This window comes from Alternaria ventricosa (genome assembly GCF_023758065.1).
Source record: "Alternaria ventricosa strain BMP 2768 chromosome Unknown scaffold_2, whole genome shotgun sequence".
Lineage (NCBI taxonomy): Eukaryota > Fungi > Ascomycota > Dothideomycetes > Pleosporales > Pleosporaceae > Alternaria > Alternaria ventricosa.
Genome location: NW_026055682.1, coordinates 1,769,723 through 1,788,782, shown reverse-complemented (window position 1 = coordinate 1,788,782; position 19,060 = coordinate 1,769,723). Strand labels below are relative to the sequence as shown.

Genomic DNA, 19,060 nt, shown 5'->3' with positions numbered 1-19,060 from the left:
CCGTGGTGGAGCGAGCTCGAAACCAATCGCGTTGCATCCTTCTCCGCAGAGCAATCATCCACAACACACAAAGCGTCTCGGGAAAGCGCATGTGATATCAAGTATTATTAACATTACCAAGATTCTACAACTGCCAAGGACACAGAAACATCGCACGCTATAAAAATAGGAAAATTCGCCATGCATACAGTCAAACTCAGATCGCAGCCTCCTCCTTCGTCCACTTGACCTCCTTCTTGACCTTGTCCCCATTCAGCGTCGGCAGCCCACTCATCCCCAACATGTAATCCCTCCCCTTCAAAATCCACACGAAGAATGAAGGTACCTTCCATCCAAAAACGGCACCAACACCGCCTCCGCTACCGATGGGGACAACCATAGACTCCGTCGTGTTAGCCGTGTACACTCTGTCCTTGCCCTTGGGTTTCGCCTCTGGAAGCATGGGGTTGTAAGAGAGCAGGTCGCGCTTGATGTTGGTGACTAGGGTAGGTAGAGCCAGGTTAATGTCCCAGTAGTTGTTGCGCGAATATGACGCGATGTCGCCGAAGCCGTAGACGCGGGGGCCTGCGATGTCGACGCGAAGGGTGGAATCGTTCGTTACGAGGTAGCCCTTTTCATTGAGCAATTGATCTGGCAGCCACGACGAGTTTGGTTGAACGCCGTAAGCGGGAACGTAGAGGTCTGCTTCAAGCTTGCCACCGTCCTTGAGGGTCAGCGCCGTGCGACCATCTTTTGTCTGCGTTGAATCGACCACTCGCGTGTTGTAGACGATCTCCACCCCGAGCGCTTTGAGTTTCTGCTCTGCAACTTTGGCGATTGCAGGCCGGAGACCGGGGAGAAGCTGCTTGTCCGATGTGATCAGGGTAACGTCAACTTTTGGCTGCACCTTGCTAAACCATCCTGGCTTGCCGTTGCGATGCTCAGCAACTTCGCCCGCAAATTCTACGCCTGTTGCGCCTCCACCAACGATAACAATCTTCTTTGCCGATGCGATTTGCTCATTTGCAGAGCTAATCGCGTTCAGGGTACTTTGAGCATCGGCGCTCATCGAGAAAGCTTGGAAATAAGTCTTGCTTCCAGTTGCCACGACGAGTGCATGATACGTCAATGATTCGTCTTCTTGTCCCTTGTTGCTGCGAAATAGGAGGCGCCGCGATGATGGCTCTAGACCCGTAGCAGAGCCTTCGATGAAAGTAAAGTCGTCTTTGGAGTATTACTTGAAGCCCTCATGCAGATCGAAGAGGACCTTGTCGGTCGACATGCGCTCGGTAGAAGCTGCCACTCGTGGAGAGGCAACCCTGAAGTACCACTGTGAAGATGGCGAGATGTTGTAGACATGATACTTGGCGTCATTCTTTGCCTTGAGAGCTGGTAGAATGTGCTTCAGGATGTAATGGGTTGCCTGTATGCCCGCGCCCGATGCGCCAACAATGACAATGTTGCGTTGTTCTGACATCGTGTGATTGGTCGTGCAGGAAGCCAGAAAGTAACCTAGAAGTAAGGATAAAAGATGATGTGTGATATGTTCAATATGTTTGGAAATGGGATGTTGAGATGCAATGTGTTGAATGACCTGAAAGCCGAAGAGGTCTTGCTCTACATATACTCACCTCTTCAACCGCGTATGCACCGAGCGCCTGTCATCACCTGAACGACGGACCAATTTTTCGGGAAACTTGTAATCAAGCACTGAATCCCAGTCACATCGATGTAAGATCCTACGGACACTTCCTCGCTGTGTCGGCCGTTAACGCGTCGCGATAGCACACAGGCGAGGTTTGTAATGAGGGAAGGGCAGCCGCCGGTCGGATGCCCACAGATCCGTGAGACCGACAGTTCGTAAGCACATCGCCAAGGCATCGGCAGCTCTCATTGGCTCCGATGCTCAATGACGCTGCATTTCCGCTTGCTGATCCAAGGATTTATCAATCACTACTGTCTTTTCCATCCACAAGCTTTATTTGTTTCGCGTTTATGAAACTTAGTCAAATTGAATGAAGAATGCGACATCACACCTGCTGCGGAATGGACCCTGTTCACCTCCAGATCCCATCCACAAGGCACACAAGAGGTTTCTCGATCAGAGCAGGCGCTCAAATCAAGTCCGCGAAATCGTGTTCATCCTCCCATTCATCACTCCCCGAGTCGCTGATTTCGTCGTCCGATCCTTCCACCGGCCCATATCCTCCATGCGCGTCGTACATGTGCTGGTACACTGCCTCCTTTTCCGAGAAGACCTTGAGACACACCCAGCATATGTGTCCGTGACAACCGTTGCACTCGACGTGGTTGCATCCGTCGACTTTCTCGATAAGTGTGGCGCATTTTAGGCATTCTTTCGTACCAGCGCCCGCTTTGTACTCGTCCAGAAGCTGCTCGTTATGCTGATTCTTGACATGCGATGCATGCATTGCGCAAGTCCAGCCGACATGGGGCTCTGCATGGCATAGAGTGCACGTCTGGGTCAGACATGTACGGCATGTGAAGATTCCAGGAGATCCGCCGCGCCGATACACTGCTTTGCAGTCAGGCGCTCGACAGTTGCGATAGATAGCTGGAGAGGATCGGAGAGTAACAATAAGTGACACAAATAATTTTTAACACCAAAAGACCCGCACCGTGAGGCGTAGGGGTTGAGACCGGCTTTGGGGAGATGTGGAGGTGTGGAGGTGGGATATTTGTATATGTGGATATGTGGAGATGGGGGATGGGTGTAGGTAGGGAACTCACAGCGAGATACTGTAGGTCGATGAATGGAATATTGTGCTCGGCAAGATGGCGTTGATGATGTTTTCGACTATCGAACAGTTAGTCAAACAGGGCTAACTAGATTTGAAGACCATACCACAGTTTACGACCTGCGCATTGAGCAAAGTGCTCAATAAATGTGTTCGGTATTGACGAGTGTACGCTGATCGAGCGAAGAGCGATATGTAGGAAAACACGAAAAATGTGGCGTACAAGTGGACCAAGGCGAAAAGAGCGGCTTTTTATACTTCGCCAGACGCCAAGCGATTCGGCACCTCCGTGGAAATTATGCTTACAGAGGAATACTGGAAGAACAAAGAGGAAAGCGATCTGTCGCGTTCACCCAGCATCCTGCTGCATCATTGTCGCGGATCATGCCTCTGTCGGGCCAAGCGCGAAACACGGACCGCGTGATCTATGGAAGCAGCGGGAGTGGGAGCTGGGTGCCGATGCATCATGCATCTCGGGTAGCAACGTCTGCTGTTCATGCCAACCAGGCCCTGGACAAGTCTGCAGTAAGTGTTGACATAGCTGTAATGCTAGAGCAAAAATCGATAAACTCTGCATGCTCTTGGCTGAAGGATTGCGTTCAGAATCAACGAGGGGTAGATAAGGCCGCTTCCGCGGCGAGGATTGATTGGACTGCTACTGCAAGTTTCCAGCTAGACCAGGATCAAAATAAGACCACACAAGGACCGTATATGAGCTCAGAACTGAGCTGAAGAAGAAAAACAAACCTCATGTTCCTAATCCAATGAAAGCCAACGGACCAACATCCTGGTACGAGCTCTGGGTTTTGGTAGCTTGAGTCGAAGAGACATCATATTAAGAACAACCCCACGAGTGCCCGAGAAGCCGGACAAATGATCACATCAGCTCCAAAGTTGGTCGGGTTCGCTCAGAAGCATTCGGTACTTCCATACCATGATATACGTGACACGTGAACAGCCGAAACCCGGTGAGGTAGAACGAAGATATCATTCGTCTGGTGCTTCAATAGCGTCTAGTTGATGTCATTATACACTACCCCTCATACCGGCAACGAAGTTTAATCATCTTGGTCCCAGTTGCCCGGCTGCGCCTTTCCAGGCATCTTGGGTCCACCAGCTTGCCTTGCGACAATGATCTGGTCGACACTGAGAACCGTCCTCGCAGCCTCGGTAGCGAGCTTGATGGCCCACATCTTGCTAACCCAGAGATCGAGAATGCCCTCTTCCTTGGCATCGAGTGTACCGGTGTTGTCGTCGTTCTCAATATCGACACCGACAGTCCACTCGTCGTCTTTCCTGCCTTTCTGTGCAGCGTGTGCGACGTACAGCTTGGCGAGAACTTCAGTTGCGTCCAGACCGGCTGACTCGGCGAGAGTTCGTGGAATGACCTCGAAAGCTTCAGCGTACTTGCGGATAGAGTATTGCGCCAGACCGGATGTCTTGTCCGCGATAGCCTTGATCTTCTCAACAAGCTGCATCTCTGTTGCTCCAGCACCTGGAACCAGTCGAGGATCACGGGTGATGGCCTTGACCACGTTGACACCGTCGTCAATCGCCCGCTCAACGTCGTCGAGGTGGTTCTGAGTAGCGCCGCGTAGAACCAGAGTCGCGGTCCGTGTCTGCTCATTCTCCTGTCTGAATACTGTGACGCGGTCACCGCCAATTTCCAGTGTCTCCACGACGTCGATAGTACCCATCTCATCTGGCATAGGTGCACCGAGACGAGCGAGCGGCGTAGCACCGACTACCCTGCATAACCGTCGAAGCTCGAATTTGGAGAGAACCTTGATGACGAGGATGTTGTAGCGGTTGAGGTAGTGGAGGGCCAGCTCTCCGATGGTCGAGCCAGCAACAACGACCCTCATACCGGAGTCGTGGAGCTCCTTGATGATCTGCTCCACTTGCTGCTCCTCGCCCTTTGTAAAGTCCATCATCTCCTTTGCGTTGTGCAACAGTACCGTGCCCTTGGTCTCGGTCTGTGAAATGTCGATGGGACATGAGAAGACTCCGACCTTGGCCTTTGTCGCCTTTGTGACGGTACCGTCTGGCTGTCTTGCGAAGACCATGCCCTTGACGACCTTGCTCTGCTCCAGGGCACCGCCCATGATCTTTACTACGCGGACGTTGTCGACATTGAAGTTGATGGGGTTCTTGGGGAGGACGGCGAGAACGGCTTCGGCGACGAGGTCAGCGAGGAAGTCTTCGCTGCCCGACTGCTTGGCTGCGACTACGGTGCGGATGGCTTTGCTGAGTTCTTGCTGCGAGCGGATGTCTTCGACTTTGTCGCATACCAGCTCTGTGATAGATTAGCCCCCATTCAGCTGCCACTTCACGTGCGTGACATACCCTCCAGTGTCTGCAGAGCCGCAAGCTGTGCCTTCTCGTAACCCAGGACAATGTCACTTGTCTTCAGGCCCATCCGTATTAACTCCTCCGCCTTCTTCAGCAGCTCACCGGCCAGCACGATGACCAGGTTTGTCGCATCACCCATCTCTGCCTCTTGCTGCTGGCTGGCCATGACGAGAAGCTTCGCCGCAGGGTGTACAACCTCGAGTTCTCGCAGTATCGTCGCCGCGTCCGAGGTAAGGATCATTTTCTGAAGGTGGTTTATGACAATCTTGTTGCGTCCATAGGGCCCCAGAGAGGTCTGAACGGTCTGGGCAATCGTCCGGCAGGCGTCGATGTTGCGAATAACAGCGCCATCTTCGGCGTCGTAGCTGTTGCGGGGTGGTTAGCTGGTTGTTTACTGTGATTGCGGGGTTGCAAAGGGCCATACTTCTGGTAACCTTGCTTGAACAAGCCGGCATTAGGAGCGTTGGGTATCGTGAGAGACATGTTGGCGGCGTGTGAGGGGTATTAGGGTTGTGGTGGTGTGCCTGCGTCTAAGCTCTGCGCGGCGAGAACGCGTCCAGTCCCAAATTTCGATGCCAAGACTTGGAGATCGGGGGAAGGAAACACCGATAATGCACCTTCAACTGTCCCGGGAGTAAGGTATCAAATGTGATATATTGAGATGATGTGTACAGCTACGCTACGTCACCTGAGTCATTAATCGTGCGCCTTCTCGAGAGTTGGAACGGGGGCAAAGGCGCGTGGAGTTATCAGCCGCCAACGTTATTCTGGCGATAGTTACGGTACACCTAAGACCGCTCTGCTTGAAAGCATACGTAGACGCACGCAACGCATGAGCCAGCGGGTAAGCTGACTGTTGTGCCATTTTCAACATAACATCGTCGCATAGATAATCATGCAAGCGTATAAGGTCCTTAAGCGCGTACGAATGTGAGCAAAATCTATCTAGCCGTACACCTTAGGATTTGTGAAGGTACCGCTAGCGAAAAAGACTGCTCGACTCCCTCTAGGCACCGTTAAATGACCAGGATCTCATGACAGTGCGAGTATGCTGGGGATAAGGATAGGTGCCGTAGAGAAGAAGAGATGGTGTTCGCGCCGAAGAAAAGTTAACTCGGAACATCTGCTTAGGTAATGCCGCTAGACCCAATGCACCTCCGCTCCCCGAACTTTTCTGAGATCTCGAGATGGCAGCGGCTGCATCGAGATACCGCGGAGGGCACTGGGAGAAATGAACGCCGGACAGCAGACAACGAGGCGATTGGCCTCACGAGCCGGTATGGAAAGCAATTGGGGCTAGAGGCATCTGGAGCGCTGACGAACGAAGGTCAATCAATATGTCGCTCATGTAGAGACACCGTCGCCCGCACATATGCATCCGCCGCCGCCGCGGCTGTCCAAACCGAGGACCAAGTCGCCCAACACATTCCTCCCGTTGCCCAGGTATCGCCGTCAACATCCTATGCTGTCAACGCTGGTGTCGTCCTGTCCCGCCCGCCGCAAATAACACGCGACCTCCACCCTTTCGAAGCTGCCTTTTTCCTATACCAACGACGACTGAACGAACGACTTGCGCTACCCTTTACAAGATACTTCTACGTAAAGAAGCGAACACCTGCAGACCTAGAATGGAAACGGAAAATGAAGCAACGGCTGACCCCCGCCCGCGACATCGGACGATACCAAGGTTACGGAGACGAAGCATGGAATGACGAGCTTCTTGTAGGAGCACAAGAGAGCGACTTTGAACACCAAGTTAGCAAGCTTATCGAGGACGCTGAGCAATCTGGCCTGGAGGATGCATCGGACACCAGTGGCGCAAAGAAGATGGAGCGCGAGCCCGTAGAGAAGCCAATGCCGAGGATAACAGAAGCGGACCAGAAAAACGACACTAAGAGCTTAAATCGCGCGCTCCAGAGAACGCTATATCTGCTTGTGAAGAATAAGGAGGGGCAATGGCAGTTCCCACAGGATCGCTTGAAGGAGGAGAACCTGCACGGTGTACGCAATACCACATCCCATGGATATCTACTGAGACGCTAACAACTACCAGGCAGCGAGTCGTATCATCACACACACCGGTGGCATCAACATGAACACTTGGCTTGTCGGCCACGTGCCAATTGGCCACCACCAAGTGGACTACCGCGAACCCAAGCCCACGGGCGACCTCAAGGAGTACGGCTCGAAGACCTTCTTCCTGAAGGCGCGCATCATGGCCGGCCAGGTCAACCTCAAGGAGAACAAGCTTGGTCTTCAAGACTTCAAGTGGCTAGCCAAGGACGAATTGCAGAAGGAAGTAGACGGCAGCTACTGGCGGCAGATCAAGAACATGTTGGCAGAGCGATGATTGATATGTACTACCAATGTATTCTAGCGTTGATACTGAACGCGTGTAACACATGATATTCCCGGTAACACCATGCAAAGTAATCATGATGGATGCTACGCCGAGATCGCTGGTCAATGATAAAAGCTCACTGAGAGTGAACTCCACATCAGCATGTTTGAGAACAGGAAGGACGCTGAAAACACGACTGATAATCTTTGGACACATATCTTCCATAACGCGAATAACTTTTCCCCTGCGGCCATTGTAAATCTTGCCCCTCTCATCTCCAAGCATAGCTCTCATCCTGTAACCCTTATGTGCACTTCTCCCAATCATAACTGAACCCCTGCTGCGCGCCATAGTACTGGTCACCAAGCGCCTCGCTGTAGGAATGCTCACTATCTACAACACCCTTCTGACCTTCCTTGCCTTGTACCCACATCTCTGTGCGGAAAGTGAACGTACCACTTCCGCAATTGGGCTGAGGAATTAGCTCGGGTGGGTAACTGATGTTAGAGTAGTGTTCTTGAGCATACGGGCCAGATGAAGCAGGGCCAGTCAAGTCAATGGTATCGGCGACCTGTTGGAAGAGTCAGTACATGGTCTGACTATTGGAGGGTTCAGTATTATGGACAACGTACCTCCGTTCTTCCAACCCCTTCGCCCACGTAGTAAGCAAAGTCCCAGTAGACTTGCACTCCCTCATCAAGCTCGTACGTCATGATGCCCTTTGTCCCGTTCTTGTGCAGCCTGAGCTTATACTCCTCTGACTCAGCAGTCTTATCGAAATCCTTGTACTCCTTGTATGCCAGCGTCGTCTCGCACCATGTATGGCGTGGGCCAGCCTCGAGGTCGACACGCATCCATGGGTATGCGATGTACCAGTAGTAGATCTCGCTGCCATCAACGGTGTTAGAGCCAAAGGTTGGGCGCGTGGTGCGCGAGACGGTGCCGTTCTTGCCGGAGTCTGGACAGCCTGGGCCGCGGATGGAGGATATGGTGAACGACCAGTTGGGTGGGAGGATACGAAGGGGGTCGGCGGAGGGCGAAGGGTGCGCGAAGGTGGTCGCGAGGCTAAGAAGAGTGGCGGCAGTGGTCGTATACCTCATCGTGGATGCGGTAAGTACAGCTCAGGTAGATGACTGGATGAGATTGATTGTTGTTTCGTGAGGAGATGCTCGCTCTCTCGGGTCTTTCAGATAGACTTTATATGTGTCAGTGTAGTCTTTTGCGTCTGTTCAAGGGCATGTACTCTGGGTAAAGCCATCACCACGGCATATAGACCACAACTTCAATAACCACCCACAGTTTCAATGAACACGAAACCCCATATCGTCATGGGAATGATTTTAGATTGCTATAGAAGCAAGTTCAGCGGTATGTCATGTCAGTATAGCGATTGCAATATCGAGACGAAGTCCGGTGATGTTGCTCGACGTTTGTCAAGGCTGGAAGAGTAGAAGTGAGGGGAGATGAGGTCAGGCGGCATTCGCCCGAGGTGTACTCGTTTGCTCCCCTTTCGCGGCTGCAGGTTGCGCTGAACGGATATCCGGGGTGTGTAAGGCCAGCGTTCTTTGATCGCGCATATGCATAGTTGATCGAATTCATATGAGGTTGTATCGTCAATATAAAGTTAAACTGAGCCGTGTGGGGAATCCTAGAAAGGGAGGGTATGCAGCCGCTTGTTAAGGTGCTGACGCTGTGCAGCACCGGCCGTGTCCGTCAGCAACATGAAACACGACGAATGAAGGGACGTCAATAAGGTAACGATTCCCCCATACGTAAACTGATACGTCGGTCTTTAGCCTATAGTGATTGTTGTATGTGAGGAAATACGAAGGTGTTGAGTGCGTGCCACCATGGCTGCTCGCTACGGAAAGATTTGACAGCGTCTCGGAGAGTTGTTTTCATCCAGGATTCGTCCAGAAATTTGATCCTTCTCATGTATCAGTGCTTGGCGAAATGTGAGGAACTGTGAAGCGAGGGCTTTGATGGAATAGATTAAGAGTGCGCTATCAATGACAGATATTGTTCCTACTATATCAAGAAGCCCAACTACAGAAACATACTGATCAAAGCTTGGAAGTAAGGTCCTTCCCAGTCATTGAAAACTTAGCGGCACCCCCAGTGCAGTGTGTTGATGTCCGAAAGTCAGGCGCCATGAACCCAATTCCATCATACTGAAATTGCTTTAGCAGTTTCTCAATATTTGGGGTAACAGAAAAAGGCTAGCGTTCCGAACAATCAAAGAATATCATACTCGGCATGCTCTTGCCAAAGCGGTATGGAGACGGGAAGGCTGGTGTAGTGTTCTCATCTCTTTGTTGCTTGAACTTCGATAGCAATGAATGGCTTGCGGCCCTTGACTTGAGGAACTCGCAATACGACCGAACCAAGTACAACCGCTGGTTTAATGTAATGCGTTTCAGTACTCAATTCGAGCTTTTCTTCGCAAGATGGTGATGGCCAACACCAAAACGGCCCGAAATGGCAGTACGATGCGCTAGCGCAGATGGGCCTGAATCAAACCCGATTGGCGCTCGATGCGAGATTACCAGGTTCGCCGATTGTCCAAGTAGCTTCGTCGGCAAGGCCCCAGACTTGTGCGTCATGTTCCGAACATCAGAGTGGCGTCCGAAGCGCGACAAGGGTTCCGCATATGTGCTGCTCTAATTGTAGCTGTGCCTCTCTGGTATAGCGTGGATACGTCGTCTAGCGACAAGCCCGAAAACAATTGCATGGATAATCATGTACCAGTATGGAGACACCCCATTGGTATCATCAATTTGGCTTCCCACCCCAGACGTTGACCAATTCGTCTAGTATCGAGACTGATGGGAACTTGCTTATGCTCAAGACGGATCTGAGAATCTCCAGTATCTCAGCTTGTCGATCTGGTGTCTCCATACAGAGTGCCGCTGATGTCAAGTCAGTAATCTGAACATGTATGAAGTGCTGATATATATACCTGCATAGATAGCCTGAAAGCTGACAAAAGCCGATGGGGAGTTTTGCGATTGCTGTGCCAAAGCTATACCACATATTGTCGATGTACTTTCGCGAAGAAGCTTGAAGCGAGTTTGATACGTGTTGAGTCCTCCTGTCGTTGGCTGATTGAGAATCATGATTATTCGCGCAAAATGGTAAGTTTGGATAGCAGCGGCATGAGCGGGAGGGTGTATCCATATTGGCGTCGGCTTCGCTTCAAGGGTCGAACTCGGAGAAGATGCAGTGGGTCCAGTCTCCACAGGGATGGGCTCGAAGCTTGATGGAAGGAGACTTTTCCATGCATCTAGCATTCGGAGTAGTGTTTCTCCTGCTTCGATATAGCCAGCTATGTCCCCTTGCTTCGGCGCTGCCGCGAACTGCACACATTTTGCGGCGATATATATGATGCGTGTCGCCAGTCCTTCCGACGTGAGTTCCACCATCGGTACCTTGGGCTGATGTATTGTCAGTGCTGGTCGTCCAGTACGAAAAGCTGCCCAGATGTCTTGCCGCAGCCAAGCCCACCAAACTGCACGTTGCAGACTATCGGGAGACTCGCCGCTTGCGCCTGCATTCTTTTGTATCCAGAAAGCTCCCCTCAGATGCCGATCCCAATTACTGTGATCGGGATTGCCAGCCGTACCAAACATTTCTACGAGTTGGTACGTATAATTAGTACCTTTCGCACATTATTTGTACAGAGACATTGCTTACCATATGTCGAGATCATCGTAGCAGTGACCAATATTTCGCGTGAATTAGTATATGACTGATGCCATATATTCTGCGATAGATACTGCAGTGTCTCATAGTACAGTTGTTCGGCAGCCCTTCGTGAAGTGGACGACACGCTAGAAGACGAAGCGGGCGTATCGGGCTGAACCTGAGAAGCTGCCTCATTGACGATATCCTGGTCCTGGGATAGGGCCATATGACATGCACCGACTGCCAACAAGGATTTGAGTAAACCTACGTTATGCAAGGCGAGATGGGGGACAACGTTCGCAAAGTGCTTCGCAGGGTCGAAGAGATCCAAGATTGGAGCTACTTCACTGACATAATGTTCAAAGTACGTCAGCTCTTGCCGCTTCAACTCAATCCTTGCTTCCGTATTCCATGGTTGCTCGGCTATTGCGACTGTGTGAACGTTGACGCTACCAAAAGGGTCATCATCGCCTGCTAGAGCGACGGATTGCCGAGGGGATTGTCTTCTTGATAGACTTGCAATATCGAAATTCCAGCGATTGCTATTCGTTTGCCCTTGCATACTGTTGATCGCGTCTTCCGCCAGTAGATCATACCTATCAGATCTTAGCCAACGTCAATCTCAATAAGCGGGTCGAAGTTACCATTCGACAGGTCCAAAATTAGGCGCCAAGCTTTCCCCGAAGGTGAAAAGACTATCGTCAAGGAAGAAATCATCGTTTGGTAGTATACTTTCAGTGAGCTCCGGCGGTTCTGCGGGGAATGAGGGCCACGACTGTAACGGCTCCACAGGCTCTGAACCTAGCGTTGGTATGCCTACAGACCCAGGCTCGGTCTCATTGTTTGATGGCGCTGAGTCTCCAATAGCTGCGGTCACGTCGACGTCACGCGCACTTAGTGCTCGTGGGCGTCGGGGTGTTGGGGTCCTCTCAGCATACACACAATCTCGTTGGACTCTTTCGCAGTTCCTGCAACTTGGATGGCTTTCGTCGCACTTGACCTTGCGCTTACGGCATGTCAAGCTGTTACACTTGTTAGCGTTGCGCTTAAGGTGCTGTGCATTGAAAGGTTGAAGCTTCTGCTTTCATAGTAAATGATGCATACTTGATCTGCATGAACTTACCACCCTGTCGAGGTCCTCAGTCCACGTGATTTGGACGGCATGGTGTGCTGTGCTCAGGCTCAGAGCGAGTGTGCGAAGCGATCGCATCGAGGAACGGAACGCGCTCGATGCGGGCAGGCCGACTCAAATACCAGACACGCGGAAGCTAGCCGCTGTCGCGTGCATACTTTAGCAGCGACGCTAACTGTCCCACTGGCACCAGAAGGATTCGCTGTGGGGAACCTGGACACATTGGGGATTTGCGGGATTGCGAAGTCTGAAGGACGAGAGCTGTAGCTGTGGTGCTGGTGAAGATCGTGCCGAGCTTCATCGGTGTTATGTAAGCGCTACGCGGCCCGTCGGCAACCTAACGCCATTATGATTCCAAAGCTTCACAACGTTGCAAGAGGCTGTGATCAAGAAGGTAAATGTACTAATATTCTTGTTCCGTGTTGCTACCCAGATATAGGTTTGACTATTGCTCAAATTGTCATACTTTGTGTATCTAGTCTTGCATTCTCTCCTGCGCGCCTCCTCGTTATCTCTTTGCGTACGCAGTCCACGAGTGCTTCAAGCTGTTTTGCGATCTTTCTCTTTGAACCTCCTACCGTGTTTTGATCCGTCGTGTAGTGGCTCTGACTGCGTGTCGCCTCGACTCCTGGGACCATGAGCCTGGCAATCGAGCTTGTAGGCTACGCTCTCGTTCCGAAAGTGAACGCCATGGAATAGCCAACGGAAGCCGCGAGCAGCGGCGCAGCAATAATCCCAAGGGTTCAATACCTCTACCAGTGCTTCATTGGGTCCACACTCGTATATTTGTTTCGGAAACTTTGGAAGCCGATCGATCTTGTAGGGCCTCCATGGGAACGCCCAGTAATGCAGGACAGCGAAGACCAAAGTCTCAGTGCATGTAAGCAGGCAAGTAATTCCGACATGAAGATCCAGTTGAGCAATGAAGCGCGTAGGTCGCAGTGCTTCGTATTGAATGAGCAGCGAGATGAGCCATGTTTGCCAGTAAGTAAGGAAGACGATAAGCTTGACGCAAACCATCTTGAAGACGGGCCTGTTGGGTGCGAGATCTTCTTTGAGCTGCGCGTAGATCTGATGTAGGCAATACATCGCAACAAGAACAGAGAGTGCATCAAAGATGGCCGTCCATAGCGAAGCGTAGCGTACGTTATGACTTCCTTTGCAGAATTGACCGAGGGATGACGTGATGACGGCTACGGTTGTTACGATGGTTCGAAGAACAACGTATTGGAATATCCCGATGTAGTTGATCTGCGGATGATCAGTAACCTCTCAAAGAATAGGCTAGGCCATCACTTACATTGAACCAGGTAATGCCGCTCCTCGGCCTCCTCAGCAACCCCTTGTGCTCGCCGCCGGTCAGCATCTGGAACCAATTCAACGGCCAACCCCAATTCTTCGGTTCGACGTGGCGAAAGTACTCTTTCTGCTCATGGAGATCAGGTGCAACATAATGACACATGAGCGTGAAGAAGCTTGCGACAGCATACGCGGAGTAGCATTCGCGGACAAGCTCACAGTAGACGGCATTTCTGTAGAACACGTAAGAGAGTAATGTCGTCCATGCGTAGACCGGAATGACGAAGAGGATACGTATGATGTGTCTTTGTTCGTGGGGGTGTCGGTAGTGCAGGGTGTGTTGCATGATGTGGAAGACGGAAACCCCAATCGCTAATGACGCCAGAGTGCAGCAGACATTTAGAGTCAGCAGATGGAAGGTGATGTCTTTATGGCCAAAGGGTAAAGCCACTTCGACAATGAGATCATGCGTAAGCTCGTCGCCTGGACACTGGCCGGCCATTGTCGTCAGTTGTGCGAACTGAGCGAGAAAACCAGTATGCGACTACGTAGGGAGCCACCCTATCATGCGTAGCAAGATCGGTGCAGGAGGAGCATTGGATTGAAGAGGTTACAGCATACCGTAGCCGTCGTTCCTGCCTGCTGCAACTTCGAGCAGCGGCCTGATATAGGGTAGGCGGAACCGGCCAAGAAAAGTTGTTGCAGAGCACCTGCCCCAAGTCTTCGACTTTCGATATTTCTTACACAAAGATTACATTCTTTCGGGTAACTCATCCTCTCCAAACGTCTGCCCCTCTCCCTCTATATCCACCCCTCCCTCGCCCTCTGTAGCCACTACCGCCTCTGCCACCTCTGTAGTCAGGTCGCTCTTCACCAACTTCGACGACCCTGTCATCGTCGTCAAAACTGTATTTGTACTTCATCTCAGTCTTGATACCCCGCCCCTTCCTTGTCTGGCCAGGTGCCCAGTCTCTACTTGTCTCGGCGTCCAGTTCCTTTAGCCTCAGATCAGAAATATCATCTGAAACGGGGAGATAAAAGAGTTGGGGCTTCGCTTCTGTGGAGCTGAATAGATCGTGGAGTGTCTTAAATGGAGCTTCAGTGTTTTGTCGGGTATCTTTCGATGAGGCTGTTGGGAGCGATGGCATTGGTGCTTGTTGTATGGGTGGCATTCGTGCGTCTGCGCTTACGCGTGGGCCTCGTGGTGCGTTTGCAGGAGCGCCTGAACCGACTTCCTGGAATACAGCTACAACAGTGCCATCACTGGACTCTGGATATACGACTTCAAACCGCTTGGGGTTGTGTGAGCGTTTGTTTGCACGAGCTTCCTTCTCGGCAGCTGCAGCGTCCTCTTCCTCTTCGATCCAATCCTTCACATGCTCATCCGGGACGAAGTCGACCCAGAGCTCTTTCCTGTTACCTTCTGGGGGCCAGATGGAGCCATGCAAAGATGCTCGTACTCGTGATGCAGCAGTCTTAGTGCTAAAGAGTACAAGCGCATGCGACTTGAGTGCGTCCAGGAAAAGAGTTTCCACAATTGTGGGGTCCGGTGAGGTGGATGGCGGCGAGGCAAGAGAGACTAGGTGTGCTCGCAGTGGCTCCAGACGCAGAGGGCGCATGAAGTTGCGGATGTACAGTGCAGATGTCACAGGGTGGAGCGCGGGCACCGTGGGCCTGTCATCAGTCAAGGCTTCCTGGGGTATGTCGTCCGCGTTGGATTTCATGAGGTCTTTGTACCGAGAGGCCTTTTCCTTTTTCTCGCGCCTTGTGTCAGTCTCGGCAACTGGCGGATCCTCCTCGGCTGGTATAGAGCGAGTGTCATTTGTTTCATTTGGATTGCCATGTGCTGAAGTTCCGGTCTCTTCCTCCGATCTTCTTTGCTCCATGACGGTGTCCTCGTCTTCCTGCAGATGAACGCCAGGCGCCGGTTCCTGGCTGGGCCTGTGCTTCTTTGCCTTGATTTCCTGATCTGCCATCTCGGGCGTGTCACTCCTCCTCTTTCTCTTCTTCGAGTCTGTTTCTACCTCCTCTGTGTTGACCCTCGATGTTTCCGTCGTCGAGGGCTCTGGCACGGTAAGCAACTCCGGCTTCTCAACGGATTGTTGCTCATTGGACCCGGGTGAAGCTGTCTTCGCGTCCATGCTCCTGTCTTGCAAATCTTCGGGAAGTCCAGACGTTGGCTGAACCAACCGCAGAGCCTCAGCAGCCGGTCCTGGAGCATCTGGCAGCTCGCCCTCTGCGACTTCGACCTTCTTTACGTCTCCAACTTCCGCATCCGTAGGCTCAGTGACAGTTGGGCCAACCACATCGTCGGCATCTGCGGGCGGTGCATTGAAAACTCCCGCGGGTTGTATTGGGCTGGGCTCCTCCACATTGGTCGTGTCCTCGGCAGGCCGCTCTATTGCTTTAATCTCGTCTGGTGGAGGAATATCGCTGTCAATGTGCGAAATTGTCTCGGGGAGGGAATCGGTAGTCGCTGCGGGTACGGGTACAGGCTCTGGCTCGGCTTCGCGTGTAGGCTGCTCTGCTTCTAGATTCGGGTCAGCATCTAGCGGCAGCGATGTACTTATAGTGCGCATACCTCCAGCCTCAGAGAGCGCTGGTCCAGGGACATGCTCTCTGGTGGCATTGTCGTCGCCAACTTCGGTGTTCACTTGCTCCACCGCATCCGGCGGCGCGTCCGCGCTTTCGGTACCCTCTTCTGGCGCACTGGGAGTCTCAGCAGCGAGGTCGGCCTCCTGGAGCTTCTCAATAATCTGCGCCTTTCGTGTCAAGCCGGTGCTGGGTATACTCCGGTCCTTCAACACCTGCCGCAGTTGCGCGACTGTCTGTTTGCTGTAATCTGTCATGGCCGGTGCTGTGCTCAATTGTAATAAAAATAGCGGGAGTAGAGTCGCATAGGATTGCTGAAAATATGCGCCTATTCAAGCGACCAAAAAAATGACAAGTAAGAGAGAGTGAGAAGGTGCGACAAGGCTGGGGAACCGCAAACGTCACGCCTCGAGGAAGTTCGCGCGCGTTGGAGGCGTGTGCTAGTGGCTTGGCGTACATATGCGTCCCGCAAGCCACCTGGGCGCATGTGGGGAGGGCTGCATTAACCGAGCGATCATGGCATTCTGTCCCTTCCTGACCTGAACTCTTCGTCTACGTAGACATCGCGTCCAAGGTGGTGAGCGCGCAGTTCTTCTACGCCAAATGGTACCTGCCAAGTCTTTGCTGACGCTGTGTTTGTCAATACGTTCGTCGTGTCATCGTCATGGACAGGTGGTCAACCTTAACAAGAGTTGAACACTGCCTCAGGAAAAATACGATCCGGTAAAGCATGCAAGCATCAGCGCGGTCAGCCTCGGGGGTCATGAGGCTGATGATTCGGTTTGCACATGTTCGTCATGAAGCCGTGCAGAACCAAAACACAGGATACCAGTTGGAAGACGATTATCGGAAGATAAAGCTTAGCGCCCTCCACATCCCTCCATGCTCTTTCAAGTTTTCTGTTCCTGAATAGAAGAACTCTAAATTGCTTCACGTCGTCATCTCCCATAGCGAACCATAAGCGCTAGAGTGTACTCATTTGAGTAAGCTCTCCCGCATACCTGAAAGTGACCTCATGGGTTTGTGGGGTTTGTGCTTACATTGTAATAGGGGTATCTCAAACCAAAAAATAGCAAGCCTCGAGTGACCTCATAAATGTCGTCCCATGTTATAGCATCATTGTGTACGGTTGTATATCAAAACGCTCAGACAGATGAGTTTAGTCAGGTGGCCCACATCACATAGGTTGCGGTATTCGGGAGCTTCATAGCCGCGCGACGCAAGAGTCCTTCTGGAAGAGATTGGAGCGGGCCGGAAGCGCTGCTACCGACGATCGTTGATGTTCTTGTGCCGAGCGATTACTTGTAGCTAGACTGATTTACAAGTGGGTTGTAAAAGCCCGAAACGGCGCGAACATAAACCTAATTGATGGCTAGCGCAGAGAACAGGAGTGGTGATGTACATCGCACCGAATGAGCATAGGAATGCTAGCAGTCGATCTCAATGTCCAGAGCGCCCAATCGCCCCGGATGCTACGGTCAGGCTCGGAAGCAAGGCGTTGACAGAGCTATAGAGTTATTGTTGTGATGCGAAGCACCATGTTAGCCTACCTGGGTATGACGACGATCCCAAAACAAGAGCGTATCTTTGTATATAACGGGCCTATGCCACCGTGAGACCGCTCTCTACTCAACCATCCACCTGAATCATCTACCTGAACCATCAATTACATCATGGCACGCTTCTTCTTCCAAATGCTGCTTGCTGCCGCGAGCCTCGTCGCGGGCCAAAGCACAACTTGCCCAAACGAGGTTGCCATCTACAACCAGCAAGACCGCACTATGAGTGCGACCAGCAGTAAGTGATTCTTCTGGAGAGTAAGGAAATCATGTACTGACACATGCTGCAGACTGGTTCCTTGTTCCGGTACCCAAGGATGCTGTCATGAAGGCCCTCAAGGAGTCGTTCTCGAGCTTGGTCAACCTAGGCGGACTAAATCTGCTTTCTCTTCCCGAAGGGCTGAAATTTCCTGAGGGCATGCACCCCGTCATCGTCAACGCCGGAGCCAACACCGATATCCGCCAGGGCGGCCTCCAGCTTGCTACAGGATTGATGGTCGGCAGCTCTATGATCCCCTATGTCGGCGTCGGTAACTCCAAGACACCACTCAATGCGCCCCTCGTGTCGTACCTTGCCGGCGTGGACGAAGTAACCCAGGGTTACGTTGCCGGCCTTGTTCCATCTCTAGTTGGTGAGTAACTGGCGCGAACTCCGTTCAGCCTGCGAGTTATACTAATACGCAATCTTTTAGCTACTGTAGGTGGCATTCAAACCAGAATCGGCGCATTTCTACCACTCAATGCACCATTCCAATCGTACAGGGATGGATCTTTCGGCATCAATTCGAAGTGGGCACAGGCACCCAACCCTGCCAGCGGTCCTGGTCTGTACTCCGAGGCGTTCGATATGAAGTTCGTTAGCGAACCCAACCAAGCAGCACCCAAATACTCCCTCGACATGTGGAAAAGCATGATCAATCAGCCATTCTTGCTCGGCAGCGTAGGAAGCCTCCTTTCACCCAAATGCCAGCGCAACATCTATTTCTTTAACAACGCCACCGCAAACCCAACTTACCGATCGGGCAACGTAACTCTTGGTCCTTCAGCGGGTGCCAATGTTTTCTCTGCTACCTTGCAAAAGGCCAGTCCAGATGGTTCCGGATTCTACAAGAGCGTTTATGGCTTCACTGGCTGTGGGCAGGCTGTCGGATACGGAGCTGTTGTTCCGCTAGGCGAGGACTGCGAGGCTGCTGCTCAGGCCATTAGGAACACCCCTGGAGCTTTGTAATAGTATCTAACGACCTACCTGGGTAGGTACCTAGGCAGATGATAACCACGTTTCGAGTAATACCAGTAATGTTAGCAATGCACCTAAAATGTTTCAGTTTCAGTTCTTATGTCCCTTACATGCTATTGCAGTAAT

At 51.9% G+C, this 19,060-nt stretch overlaps 7 protein-coding genes across 7 annotated transcripts; 2 read left to right on the top strand and 5 right to left on the bottom strand.

The window, feature by feature from the left end:
• Positions 1–196: 196 nt before the first annotated feature.
• J4E93_001589 (uncharacterized protein) lies at positions 197–1,038 on the bottom strand (the record flags this gene model as incomplete). The annotated part of the gene is made up of 2 exons (XM_049339540.1): positions 197–997; positions 1,030–1,038. The coding sequence occupies 2 exons, from the start codon at positions 1,036–1,038 to the stop codon at positions 197–199; spliced, it is 810 nt and encodes a 269-aa protein (XP_049203497.1).
• A 175-nt stretch (positions 1,039–1,213) lies between these two features.
• J4E93_001588 (uncharacterized protein) lies at positions 1,214–1,456 on the bottom strand (the record flags this gene model as incomplete). Its single annotated transcript, XM_049339539.1, has 1 exon — positions 1,214–1,456. The coding sequence occupies one exon, from the start codon at positions 1,454–1,456 to the stop codon at positions 1,214–1,216; it is 243 nt and encodes an 80-aa protein (XP_049203496.1).
• A 2,340-nt stretch (positions 1,457–3,796) lies between these two features.
• On the bottom strand, positions 3,797–5,573 carry CCT8 (T-complex protein 1 subunit theta; the record flags this gene model as incomplete). Its single annotated transcript, XM_049339538.1, has 3 exons — positions 3,797–5,034; positions 5,085–5,455; positions 5,515–5,573. The coding sequence occupies 3 exons, from the start codon at positions 5,571–5,573 to the stop codon at positions 3,797–3,799; spliced, it is 1,668 nt and encodes a 555-aa protein (XP_049203495.1).
• A 748-nt stretch (positions 5,574–6,321) lies between these two features.
• Positions 6,322–7,440, top strand: J4E93_001586 (uncharacterized protein; the record flags this gene model as incomplete). Its single annotated transcript, XM_049339537.1, has 3 exons — positions 6,322–6,367; positions 6,418–7,091; positions 7,144–7,440. The coding sequence occupies 3 exons, from the start codon at positions 6,322–6,324 to the stop codon at positions 7,438–7,440; spliced, it is 1,017 nt and encodes a 338-aa protein (XP_049203494.1).
• A 295-nt stretch (positions 7,441–7,735) lies between these two features.
• J4E93_001585 (uncharacterized protein) lies at positions 7,736–8,531 on the bottom strand (the record flags this gene model as incomplete). The annotated part of the gene is made up of 2 exons (XM_049339536.1): positions 7,736–8,002; positions 8,064–8,531. The coding sequence occupies 2 exons, from the start codon at positions 8,529–8,531 to the stop codon at positions 7,736–7,738; spliced, it is 735 nt and encodes a 244-aa protein (XP_049203493.1).
• A 4,256-nt stretch (positions 8,532–12,787) lies between these two features.
• On the bottom strand, positions 12,788–16,395 carry J4E93_001584 (uncharacterized protein; the record flags this gene model as incomplete). The annotated part of the gene is made up of 4 exons (XM_049339535.1): positions 12,788–13,318; positions 13,394–13,498; positions 13,548–13,918; positions 14,358–16,395. The coding sequence occupies 4 exons, from the start codon at positions 16,393–16,395 to the stop codon at positions 12,788–12,790; spliced, it is 3,045 nt and encodes a 1,014-aa protein (XP_049203492.1).
• Positions 16,396–17,811: 1,416 nt separating this feature from the next.
• On the top strand, positions 17,812–18,925 carry J4E93_001583 (uncharacterized protein; the record flags this gene model as incomplete). Its single annotated transcript, XM_049339534.1, has 3 exons — positions 17,812–17,935; positions 17,988–18,329; positions 18,390–18,925. The coding sequence occupies 3 exons, from the start codon at positions 17,812–17,814 to the stop codon at positions 18,923–18,925; spliced, it is 1,002 nt and encodes a 333-aa protein (XP_049203491.1).
• Between the last annotated feature and the right edge of the window lie 135 nt (positions 18,926–19,060).